Raw genomic sequence first — 12,508 nt, 5'->3', positions numbered from 1 at the left:
CGATTTATTATACATCTGAGTTGGCTGCCAATAACCAATCACACAGCAGGAGTCTGGTCACATGACTGCTGGTGCGCTTGTAAGTGTTGGGTGATGACTTAGTTAGGACACTGCACACACACACACACACACACACACACACACACACACACACACACACACACACACACACACACACTAACAAACATCCTGTGTACTTTACAGAGTTGGGTGATGACTTAGTTAGGACACACACACACACACACACACACACACACACACAAACAAACATAATGTGTACTTTACAGAGTGACACTGGTTTGAGGATCTAGGATGCCTTTCTCACCTTTTCTAATTCAGTCCAAGGTAATGGGCTCCCCTGTGTGGTGGAAGCTGGTACTACATTGACTATTTAGACATGACCATGGTATTTGTTTTTTTCCCCAACCAACTTGATAGGCTTTTCTTTTTTCTACTTGGACCTGTTGGTAAGCTGTCAACAGTCCGGCACGGCATCTGTGTCACATGAGCTGTTGCCATAGCAATAGAGGGTATGCATCATCATACCCGGAACTTATGCGGGAACGCTTACTGAGTGGCGAAAAACGACTTTCTGGCCTTGACAGTCCTATCTGAATGCATTAAACAATGTTAAACAATGTTAAACCCATACACTCGGTTTGCCACTATGCATGTGCATAGCCTCTCTATATCATTCTATTTTTAATGTCTTGAATAAGAATTTGAAGTTTCTTTATTCAGAAAACTTAGGTTAGGATTTAGAAGGCCTTTATTTAGAATCTAACGTCTAATTCCTGGTTACCTTCTTGTCCCTGTGAGCAGATACCAAGTCTCCCAGAAGTCCTCAGGTAAGAAATCAACATTATAATTCCTACCCATGCAGCAGCTGTCCTTACTTACTGTTAGTATACAGTACAATGTGAACAAATGTAAAAATCAATACAAATATATATATAAAAAAAAAGGATCATAAACTCTAATGTAAAACTTTAATAGAGTTTTAACTACGTCGTAACATCCTTATTCTGGACATATCATTTCATAATTTGCCCCGAAAGAGCCGATCAACAACTGGATCTTTTTTTGGAGAAGAGCTTTTCAGTGTAGAGCAGTGGTTTTCAACCAGTGGTCCCCATGCAGCTAAATGATGAAGAGTTGGTAACCAAATGGAACCTTATTAGATCTTTAACTCCTGAGAGCGTAAAATGAAACCAAATGGACCCGTACGGGTCCATTTGGTTTCATTTGACGCTCTCAAGAGTTACATTATTGTTAAACACCTGCATTACTTCATTTACAAGAGGTCGGGGACTATTAGAGAATGTAAAATAATTGTTGTTTTGATCAACGTTTCCCTTCTATCTCTCCTAATGGTACCAACATCAATACAGCATGGAATTGTTGGACAAAATCTTATACGACGACAACAAAATATTCTTTAGTTCTTTAGTCTGACAGCTAAATGTCAGTAAATGGTGGTCCGTGGCTCAAATGCTGAATAAAAAGATGGGCCTTGATGTGAAAAGGGTTGAAAACCACTGGTGTAGAGGGGAAAAAGGAGAGGACCAAGTACATACCCCTGGGTGATCCCGGTCATCTGAAGTATATGGTTTTAGTTATGCCCCTTTTTATAATTTAAACGATTTTTTAAAACTAGACACGTTTGTAGATCTGCTCTTTTTTCTATTTTTTGAATAATCTTGACGGAACTGGACAGAATTGGGGAAAGTTTTGCGTTAATGGGAAGGCCAGGTTCGAGAGTGGCTAATACAGTATCAATCATTAACCTGAATGAATAATTGTAGATTTGAAACTACTAAAATTATTAATTGAATGATGATTAAGTATGACCTGATGTACATGTTTAGCTGCATCATATGACCAAGAGCATATGATTAGCATTTCCCATGTCTGTACTGTGTATCTCTTCATAAAAAACGGGGGGAAAAAATAAATCCTTGCAGCTGCTTTTAGGAGAAATAAAACGTAGATCTTTGCATTCATTTTGAGTGACTATTCTTCACTTTCACTAACCTGCACTAAAATCCACCTCTTTATTTCCTCCTCTCTTTCTGGTGTTTTGTGTACCTCTCTCTCTCTCTCTGTCTCCCTCTGTCTTCTTGGCTGGCTACTCCCCAGCATGATCAAGTAGCTAAACTAAGTGATGAACGGATCACTACACCCAAAAAACGAAAAGCACCCCCACCTCCTCTTAGTCCACTGCAGGTAAATGCATGTCTGTCTGTCTGTCAGTGTCTGCTTGCCTCTGAATGCATTGTATGTCTACAGTATATTCTCTACTGTGGCCTCGCTTTAGCTGTGTGCGTGTGTGCGTACGTGCGTGCGCACGCGTTGGGGGCAGTGGTTGACATAACCGTAACGCTATGTCCACACGTACACAGGTATTCTTTTTTTACAAATGAATCCGTCCACTCTATGGAGTTCTGTGTCAGGCATGCCCAAATATGGAGTGTTGTGAGGTCAGAACAGGCCAGCTCCTTATGGACCCCTGGGCAAGGGCCCGGTCCAGGGCCCGGTCCCGCCCGGGCAGAGGCCTTTCTGGGGCGGTTCTGGACAACCGTGGGTCCGACTGACACCGAGCACTGCACTCCCTGTGATGGTGTGGAACGCGTGTGTCGAATTTGAAGTTAGTTCTCGAGTTAGGTGGATTACAGACGTACAGACGTACACACATAGACTTGGTTCATTTTCTAGTTAGATATAACATGTTTACAATGTTACAAGTTACTAGTTGGATGCTTAATCAAACACTACTTTGCTGGCTCTGTTAAGACATTATGAGTGCATTCATGCGAGAGGATTTTGACCACGTCGGTAACACATACATAACCCCTGTGAAAATATAACATTTTGGCATACATGGACATGCACGCCTATTTTATTTCCAAGTGACGATTGACAAACATAGGCTATTATAGCCTATTTGCAATGTTATACTGTAGGCTAAGTTAGGTGCTTTATTAATCATTCACCTATTTAAATAAAGTGCTTTAACAGTCATTCAGATAGATTGCAGATCTCGATCAGACCTAGGCTAGTATACGCACGCTTACGCTTATGCCAGAGCATTTTCGGGAGTCTGATCCGGCGCCACCGCTACTTGAGTAGGCAACTTTATTGTTTTAACCTGACTGTCTGTCAGTTTGTCCGCACTTGGCTACATGTTTGGTTTTGCAGTTTTACAACAAAAACCTGAGTAATTTTATTTATGTTCATTGCACACCAGTGTTTCATCATCCTTGACGAACGTCGGTTCTCCTCCGCATTCAGGCTTGTGTTTGGCGAACAGTATTAATTTACGGCGTCAACTCAAAGTGATCAACTTTGTATTATATTCAACCCTTTGACAGAATTCTGGACTGTCGTCTCCGTCATACATCATCCCCACTGGAACCCCAGTGTCTAGCAAGAGTAATACCCCCAAGTCATTCACCTACAAGGTAACGTACGAAAAGAAAACACTTTTTTCTTCTGTAACAGCAGCCAGAAAATGATCTAGCCCACCTGTGGGCTGCGAGGGTCTTCCAAGTCCCCCAAATTATTGGCAATATTTTAATGATGATATAACATTAATATAAAAAAGTAATGTGGGCCGTGAGCGCGCTTAAGAGATTTTCAAGAGATCGAGAAAAGGTTGGGAACCGCTGATCCTTAACCATTTTCTTCCTGGCCAATCTCGTACAAAGTTCTCACGGTAATGGGAAATCTTTTCTTAATCCACTTAAGGCTTACGATGCGGAAGTATAAAATAGGGCTTTAAGTCTTAAGCCCTATTTTATAATTCGGCTATTTAAAAATAGCCGATCTACTAGCTCAAAATGGACAAACGTTGAATGTTTTCAGATGTTTCACATGCCCCAAAACACTGGGATTATTGAATTGGATTATTATTATTGTTAATCATTCATTAACATTAGTATGAATGTAAACATTATAATGAATATTTAGCCAACACTTCCTGGGAGCATAACACATTCAGGACGGGAACCCCTTTTGGTGTTTTAAGCATTATGTTATACTTTAGCTATTAAAATAGATCTACAAGCTCATAGCACGGCACCAAGTGCTGTGATACGAGCTTGTAGATCTGCTATTTTTGAAAAAAATGTGAAAATGTGACGCAAATCTTTGAACGTTTTCAACTCAAATCTTTGCTTCTGGGGGGTCCCTGGAACAACATATTTTCAGATTGGGGTCGCGGCCAAATTAAATATAAGTTTGGGGTTCCTTCACATGAAATAGTTTAAGCATAAAACTTTATTTATATAGTAACAAAGTTACAAAGTGCTTTGAACAGTCAGACATCAATAACAACATAATACATCACAGATGCAAAAGAAAAAACAGTAGAAAATGCAAAATAACAAACACGATAAGAATCAGGGAGATGCAAAGGCTATTCTATAAAAATGGGTCTTCAGGAGGGTCTTAAAATGTGTTAGTGACTGGGTTAGCCTCAGTTCATCTGGTAGGCTATTCCAGAGCATTGGGGCCTTAACCACAAAAGTGACCAAAAGTGATCCCCTTTAGTGACCAAATTAGCCTTATGGGTCACCTTCAGTAGACCCTGACCCGATGATCTTAAGGTACGTGGCGGCACATAATAATCTTAGTCTTGATGGATTAAACATTATAATGAATATTCAGCGACCACTTCCTGGGGGAGCTTAAATCTTGACATTCCTCTGTCACCCTATTGCTCCTCTTTTTTCCTTTCATTTCCTATTTTTGTTTTCTGTTTCCCCCCTCCCTCCCTATAATTCCACTCCTGGGCCCTGACCCCCCTTCCTTCCAATTCTCCTCCCCTTTGCTCCTCTTCTAAAGGAGGACGAGGTTGGAGGAACGGCATTGAGAGAGGATGTGCTGAGGCTTCAGGAGGAGAAGAGCATGTTGCTGGAGACCATCGACGACTTGAAGCACATGGTGGAGCAGACTGCAGCGACCGCTCCAGAGCAGCATGCACAGGTGAAACCACCACAGATGCCGTTATTGTTTACATTTGTGTGTGCCAAAAAATAGCCGATTTTACAGGCCCAAAGGGACGCGTCGTGAGCTTTGTAGATCAGCTGTTGCCCATGCTACAGCGTCGTACGACAGAGCGTAAATTAAGCTTTAAAAAGAAAAAAACACTAGTGTGTGTTACACTGACTCTGACTAACTGACTAATCGTGTTTACAGAATGGTTCATTTGTCCACTTCAAGTGAAAGGTAGAAAAGACTCCATTGATTGATTGTTCTCAAACAATGCGATACGTTTAATGATCCATTTCATTTGGGGCCCATTTTTTACTAGGGGTCAGTTGCTATAATGTGGTCCAGAGTGCAGACGCTGACCTGTTTAGGACAATATGGACATGCGGAAATATACTGTCCAAAACATTTATTCTGATCATGTTAGTGCCTAATAAAGTGAGATCTTGATGCGAAAAGCATGTCTGAAAATTGTTGAAAACATTCAGTCAACATTTGCAACGCAGACACAGACTTGTCACAGACTTTGGTTAAGCACAGCAGATTAGGACAACTTAAACTAATTCTACTAACCTCCCAGCATCATCTTTCTTTTGTATTTAACCTTTTATTTAAATGGCTAATCTCACGGAGACGCGAGCCGAGGTCTCATTGTGTGCGCTTGCCTTTATGTTCGGGCCAAAGGTTTATTAAACACTTTGTTGAAGGGCTTCAAAGCGACTGACTGCCATACCTTGGAAACAGACAAACTCTTTACTGCTGAACGTATTCACCCTACATTCTTGAAGGAGGTCTTACCTACCTTTTAGACATGTTGAAACCCGTTTTGTTGTTTCCCTAGGTAGCGTTTGGTCCCGATCGCTGCTTTCATGCCTGTGTGTTTACGTGTGTGTGTCTTTGTCTTTGTCTTTGTGCGTGTGCGTGTGTGTGTGTGTGTGTGTGTTACATATAGACTGAGCACAGTGGTACGGCAGCCTCTGCCCTGGTCTGTGTTCTTCAAGCCAAAGTTGCTGCTCTCACCTTGGAAAACCAGCAGCTTGCTGTCATGCTAAAGGTGAGACTCTTTCCTGTGTGTTCAAAGGAGCCCGTCACCCATTTTCCTCCTGATTTCATGACATTGCTTCTCACCAATGCTAATTATAAGATGCCATAATTTCTGTCTACTCGCTCTGTGTCTCATTGGTGGGCACCGATGACATCATCGATGGGGAATCCAAGACGATCAAAACTGCAGCCTTTTCTCTAGCTGGAAAGTTAGTATGCAGAAATAGAAGCCATTGTTCTTGCATTAATAAAATATACAATTAATATTAACTTTGGCTAACCCATGTAGACCTGAGGCCGATTCGAAAAAAATGTCTTTTAAATCCTATACGTTTTCTGAAAAAACTGTGCTTCTATGTCAGTGGTTCTCAAACTATTTCATGTCAAGGACCCCAGAAATTATATGAAATTGGCCGCCGACCTCCATCTGAAAATATGTTGTTTCAGGGACCTCCCAGAAGCAAAGATTTGAGTTAAAAACGTTCGCTCTGTAAGAATATAATATATTCAATGATTTGCACTACATTTTCACAATTTTTCAAAAATAGCAGACCTACAAGCTCGTAGCGCGGCACTCGGTGCCGCGCTACGAGCTTGTAGGTCTGCTATTTTTCAACAGCTAAAGTATAACATAATGCTTAAAACACCAAAAGGGGTTCCACGTCCTGAATGGGCTAAACCTGTCTACAGATGATGTCACCGGTAGGCAGAACTGTCCACAGCCCTCCGATCGTCTGAGACACACATAAAGAATTCTTATAATAATGAGCATTAGTGAGGACCAATTCATATGAAAATAGGTTGAAAATGGGTGAAGTGGTCCTTCAGTTTAAAGACCCACTTGTCCCAAAATGTTTTATTAAGTTTGGTTAAATGTCATCTTGAAGTTTCTTGTGCTCTGCATATCTGCCACGGCATTCATTAAAGCAATAAGCCACAAGAGGTCTCAGGTTACCGGGTATTTTATAATGGCTGAGAGGCGTAGTGAGAAACGACGACCCTCTCAGATTCTGGCTAATAAGCCAGAATCTTTACCGGAAACTACAGTACACACACTTTGATAAATGAGCCCCATGCTTTATATATACAGCACGATGTGTTAATTCTCAGTCTTTAACTGATGGCTGTGGTTTAGTACCGTGCTTCTCAAAGTGGGGGGTCCAGGGACCCCTAGGATTCATTGAGGGGGTTCCAAATGGACCCTTACATTGTTCTGTAACTCTGAGAGGATAGAAGTGGAACCAGATGGACCCTTGGTTACACTTGTCTCCACTCAGAGGCAAAGTATACTGGTTTAGTAACATTGTGATGGAACTACATGCTAGTCTACCATCATACAAGTGATTTTTGTGTCCCCCCCCTCCCCCATGCAGAAACGTCCGTCCCTCCAGGGCAGTGATGACCTGAAAGAGGACAGCCGGCCTAACAGCATGGCCTCCAACTCCTCCTTCCACTCCACTCAGGACGATTTTGATTCGCTGCCACACGTCCCGCCCACTAGCCAAGCGCCCGCTCCCACTAAGCAGGCCGAAGAGGAGACGTCCAGGGTTTCAGGAAGTGCGTCTCTAAGACAGGAAGACGGAGACGAGGAAGAGGAGAGCGGAGGAGGAGGAGGACAGGATGCCGGCAAAGAGGAGATCGGCCTGTTGAGGCAGGCCCTCGAGAGTGTCCAGACCAAACTGCTGGAGAGCCGAAAAGAGAACCGCTCACTGCAGGCCCAGCTGAAGCCTGGCGCCGTGTCGGAGAGAGGTCGAGAGAAAGAGGAGGAGGAGGAGGAGGAGAGCGGGAGAGAGAGAAGGCGAGAGGAAGAGTTGCTGGAGAGTCTGGCGGAGCTTCAGGCGAAGCTGACGGAGACTCAGGAGAGGTACCACCAGGCCGTGGAGGAGGTGCAGGAACTGAGAACTGGGATGAGAGGCGGAGGAGGGGAGAGAGGGAGCGACGGCACGGAGAAGCCGCAGGCTCCGAGACGCAGGTCCTCTCTGGAGCAGGAAGTGAAACAGCTGAAGGCTCAGCTCGTCCAATCGGGGTCCGAGCAGGAGCAGGGAGCTCAACGAATCAGACAGCTAGAAGAGGGGCTCAGGAGGAGGGCCGAGGAGGAACGAGGGACTATGAAAGGAAAGGAGCAGGAGAGGAAGGCGGCACAAATGGAGGAACTCTACAAGGAGGCACAGGAGGAGATCAGGATGCTCCAGGTAACGTTTGTCTCACTCGAGGGTGCTTGCAGACAGTGAGTGGTTACTGCTGGCTCCATTGCCCAGTAGGACTGTTATATAGATGATTGACTGGGAACTTCGCAGGGCTTAAGCCATTTACGACTGACACCAGATTCTACAAATGTCTTCTAAATCATGACAGTTGTCTGAAAAACCTGTTTCTATGTCAGTGATTTTCAAGGACCCCAATAATTGGCCGCCGACCCCCATCTGAAAATATGTTGTTCCAGGGACCTCCCAGAAGCACAGATTTTAGTTAAAAACGTTCGCTCTGAAAGAATATATATTCAAAGATTTGCAGATCTACAGGCTCATAGCGCGGCACTCGGTGCCACGCTATGAGCTTGTAGATCTGCTATTTTTCAATAGCTAAAGTATAACATAATGCTTTAAAACACCAAAAGGGGTTCCCGTCGTCCTGAATGGGTTAAAGCTAAGCATCAAATAAACAAGGTGTTCATTGGCTCATACCAGAATCTACCGTAACATTGAAGCTGCTCCATGGCCAATGAAACAGTGAAGGTGTTTTATAAATCAGGGTACATTGATTCACTCCTCAATAGATTAGATCAACCGTTATATCTGCCATAGGTAGCAAGCTAGAACATTTGAACAAGCTTTTATGTATAATAGTTGTACAACAGTGTCATGCTAAGCGTTTTGATTGGCTATTGCTAGTATAAATTAAGCATGTATAGGAATAGGCTATTTTAAATGTTTTCGCCTATAATGACATGCCCAAGTTAGGGACGGCAAGTTGAAAAAGTGGTTAATTTGGGCTGCGACAGCAAATAGTCATTTGCATGTTCAGCTGCTCTGTCACCCGCTGCCACCTGCCATGTTGGCAACGTTGCCTCGCACGTTGAAAGCCAAGGAGGTCGCAGCGGTAGACTGCCTGCTGTCTGCAAGCACATTTTTGTTTTCAACCTTTTTTCATATCAAGGCCCATTATTTATTTGGCATTTGAGCCACGGACCACCATTTGATGAGATTAATTTAGCCTTGCAGACCCCAAACTAAAGAATGTGTCCACATTTCAATGCTGTACCATAGGAGAGATAACAGGCAAACGTTGATCAAAATAACAATTCTTCGACATTCTCTAATTGTGTAGACTTCTTGTAAATTAACTTAAGTAATGCAGATGTTTAACAATAATTTAACTATTGAAACTACTGAGACGGTCCATTTGGACCCGTAAGGGTCCATTTGGTTCCATTTTACACTCAAGAGTTAAAGATCTATAACCCATTTAGACCTGAGGACGATTCTACAAATATCTTCTGAATCCTAACAGTTTTCTGAAAAACCTCATAGTTCCATGTCAGTCGTTTTTTCATTTTCATGTCAAGGACCCCAAAAATTATTGTTATTATTATCTGTATTTGGCTGCTGACCATCTGAAAATATGTTGTTCCAGGGACCCCCCAGAAGCAAAGATTTGAGTTAAAAACGTTGGCTCTGAAAGAATATATATTCAAAGATTTGCGCTACATTTTCAAAAAAAATCTAAAATAGCAGACCTACGAGTGCCGCGCTACGAGTATAACATAAACTCAAACTCAAGGGGTTCCTGCCCCAAAATGGGATAAAGGTCCATTTGGTTACCAACTCTCCCATCATTTAGCTGGGGGACCACCTGGAGTCTCCTCAAGGACCACCAGTTGAAAAAAACACTGCATTACATGACCTTTGAGCCACTGACATCGCCCCAGTGTCTTCTTCCCTAATGCATGTACTGTACTCTGTCTGTCCAGGAGGCTCTACGGGGTACGGTGCCCGTAGAGAGAGCAGCCAAAGACTTTGAGGAGATGAAGGCCGAGATGAACGAGACGGTCGCCGGACTGCAGCGCCGGCTACTGGAACTCTCGCACTCCTACAGCGACACCAAGAGCCAGCTGGGCACCACGCAGAAGCAGCTGGCCGAGGCGCGCACCGCAGGGAGCAGCTCTGCGTCCCCCTCCCCTCCCGCCTCCTCCCCCGCCTCGCCTTCCTGCTCCCCGTCCTCGGAGCAACAGCAGCTCCAGGTTTTAAAGGTTTCATTCATGACATTAATTTTCGTTTATTTGTATTTTTTTCGTGAAAAATACAAAAAAATACAACTTTGAACATTCGGTGGATTTTCGGTGGTCTGTGGTTTTCTCTGTGTGTTCTGAACCCTTTTGAGCTGCAATGAAAATTATTTGTGGAGTCTTACCTCACACTCCACAGGCAAATCGGAGCACTTGTTTGAGCCAGAAAACCCCAGACCACAGAAGATCTTCGGAATGTTAAAAGTTCATGTTTTTTTTGGGTACAATTGAGCTGAGAAAAAAGGGAAAAATTACAAAAACTTATTTTTTTAATGTCACAATCCCTTTAAAGAACAGGGTGGAGGAGCTACAGACGCTGCTGAGCGACGCAGAGAAGAAGAACGCGGCCTCTCGGCAGGAGATCGCCCTCCTGAGGCAGGAGGCGGAGGCGCAGGCGCGAGACTCCGTGGCCCTCGCCGACCACACGCAGGTGGTGTCCTCGCTGGGCAGCGCCATCAAAGAGCTGGAGAGCCAATCAGAAGCCCTGAAACAGCAGCTGTCCCAGAAGGCTTTGCAGGTGGATGCTCTGCAGAAGAGGTGGGTGTAATCATCACAACTGCATTCAAGCCTGGAAACAAAGATTATTGTACCTCACAGCTGCTGCTGTTACTTAACCACTTAGAGGTAGAGGAGAAATGTGATGATTCTGAATGAGCAGAAGAGGGGATTTTATTTAGGGATGCAACTGTAGATTATTTAGATAGCGATTATTCTATCGATAATCTTTTCAATTCAATTAACACATTGGATCCTAAGGACAGTATACTCGTCATATAAATTAATTACGCGTGGCGCTCATGACGACTGGGCTCGTCTTGAGGCGTCTGATATCGCTATAAGATTGACTCGCTGTGTTTTAGCTCGCTAGCATTAAAACGCTACTAATTTAGCATCCAAGATGGAACCCAAAACTGGACGCGCGTCATAGTGGAATCTTGGTGATTCTTCCGGGTCCATTCTGTTCCATGTGTACACTCTGAGTTATGGAGATAATCCTTGAAATTAAATCGTTTGAGAACCATTGGCCCAAGTTAAGTTTAACTGTGCTTGTTGCTTGTCCCACAATAAGGCTGACGGTGGAGAAGGATGACACCCCGGACCATACGGTCTCCCGTGCGGAGCACGACTCCATGAGACAGGGCCTGGAGGGCGAGGTGAACCACCTGACGCAGCTCCTCCAGGGGGCCCTCAGGAAGCAGGACGAGATGGCTCTGGAGGCTGCAGCCGCATGGCAGGAGGTGAGCGACTGGCTGAAGGAAATGTGAAAATAAAGAATGTACTGTTATCACAGGACCATGGCTGAAATACCGTAGCCATGTGTCCCATTGTATACACTGAAGAATAAACCTGCACAGTCATCTGCTCCAATGTAATTTATTGACGACGTTTTGAGCCAAGGCCCTTGATCAGGTCAAACGGTTTGACCTGATGACCCGAGTTTGGGGCTCTGTTCCGTTTAGTGTACAGTGGTTTGTCAAACGTTTTAATTTCAAGGACCCCCATAACTCTGAGAGTGTACAAATTGAAAATGGTTCCATTCAACTCTCAGAGTTACACACCTGTACGGGGCCATTTGGAACCCACTCAAGGACACTTTGAGACCCACTGGTGTGGCAGTGTAGACTAGAGCGTTTCCAGTGAGCCAACATGCACAATAGCAGCACCCTGACACTGTATGACAAGAATGGAACAGAGCCTTCATTACTGATATCATCGGTAACACCTGTGAAGGAAGTACGGAAGGGCCCCCAAGTTCTTTCCAAAATGGCGTGTAATATGCAATATAGAGCCCATTTGAGTATACCTTTTTTCCCCACCACTGTCCACCAGGCACGTGAGAGTCGTGCAGAGCGCGACGCCCTGCAGGAGCTGGTCATGTCCAGGGACAAGGAGAACCAGACCCTGAGCGCGCGGCTGGCCGAGGCCCTGGACGGCGTCTCTCAGCTCAAGCAGCTGGTGGAGAACCACGTCAGCTCCGAGAGGGAGAAGAACAAAAGGGTAGGCGACGCATAGTTATTGTTTTTTCTTTTTTTCCCCCTTTCTTTTACTTATACTGCATATAATTTCTCTCATTTCTTTGAAAGTGTCTCAGAGCCATAGAGTAGAATCGGCTAGACGGTCGTCCTAAATATTTTTGAGTGGTGCAACCACTCCAAGGAACAGCAATGTCCGACTTGTCCGTGTTCA

The 12,508-nt window shown here is 44.2% G+C and overlaps 1 protein-coding gene across 5 annotated transcripts in view; it reads left to right on the top strand.

Moving 5' to 3' along the window:
• The window catches only part of rai14 (retinoic acid induced 14), a 76,079-nt gene that overhangs the window by 58,649 nt on the left and 4,922 nt on the right, over nucleotides 1-12,508 (top strand). Inside the window, exons 10-19 of one of the 5 annotated variants that reach the window (XM_079524637.1) lie at nucleotides 820-848; nucleotides 2,140-2,226; nucleotides 3,372-3,461; nucleotides 4,846-4,986; nucleotides 5,945-6,046; nucleotides 7,410-8,228; nucleotides 10,007-10,276; nucleotides 10,614-10,858; nucleotides 11,391-11,559; nucleotides 12,152-12,319. In XM_079524637.1, coding sequence (XP_079380763.1) covers nucleotides 820-848; nucleotides 2,140-2,226; nucleotides 3,372-3,461; nucleotides 4,846-4,986; nucleotides 5,945-6,046; nucleotides 7,410-8,228; nucleotides 10,007-10,276; nucleotides 10,614-10,858; nucleotides 11,391-11,559; nucleotides 12,152-12,319 — 2,120 coding nt within the window. Of the gene's footprint in view, nucleotides 1-819; nucleotides 849-2,139; nucleotides 2,227-3,371; nucleotides 3,462-4,845; nucleotides 4,987-5,944; nucleotides 6,047-7,409; nucleotides 8,229-10,006; nucleotides 10,286-10,613; nucleotides 10,859-11,390; nucleotides 11,560-12,151; nucleotides 12,320-12,508 lie in introns of all 5 variants that reach the window. The other 4 variants (XM_079524636.1, XM_079524635.1, XM_079524639.1 and 1 more) reach the window with 4 other exon arrangements.

The sequence above is a fragment of the Electrona antarctica genome (genome assembly GCF_951216825.1).
Source record: "Electrona antarctica genome assembly, chromosome: 16".
NCBI lineage: Eukaryota > Metazoa > Chordata > Actinopteri > Myctophiformes > Myctophidae > Electrona > Electrona antarctica.
The sequence above is the reverse complement of the archived record's forward strand: the minus strand, read 5'-3'. Positions and strand labels throughout refer to the sequence as shown.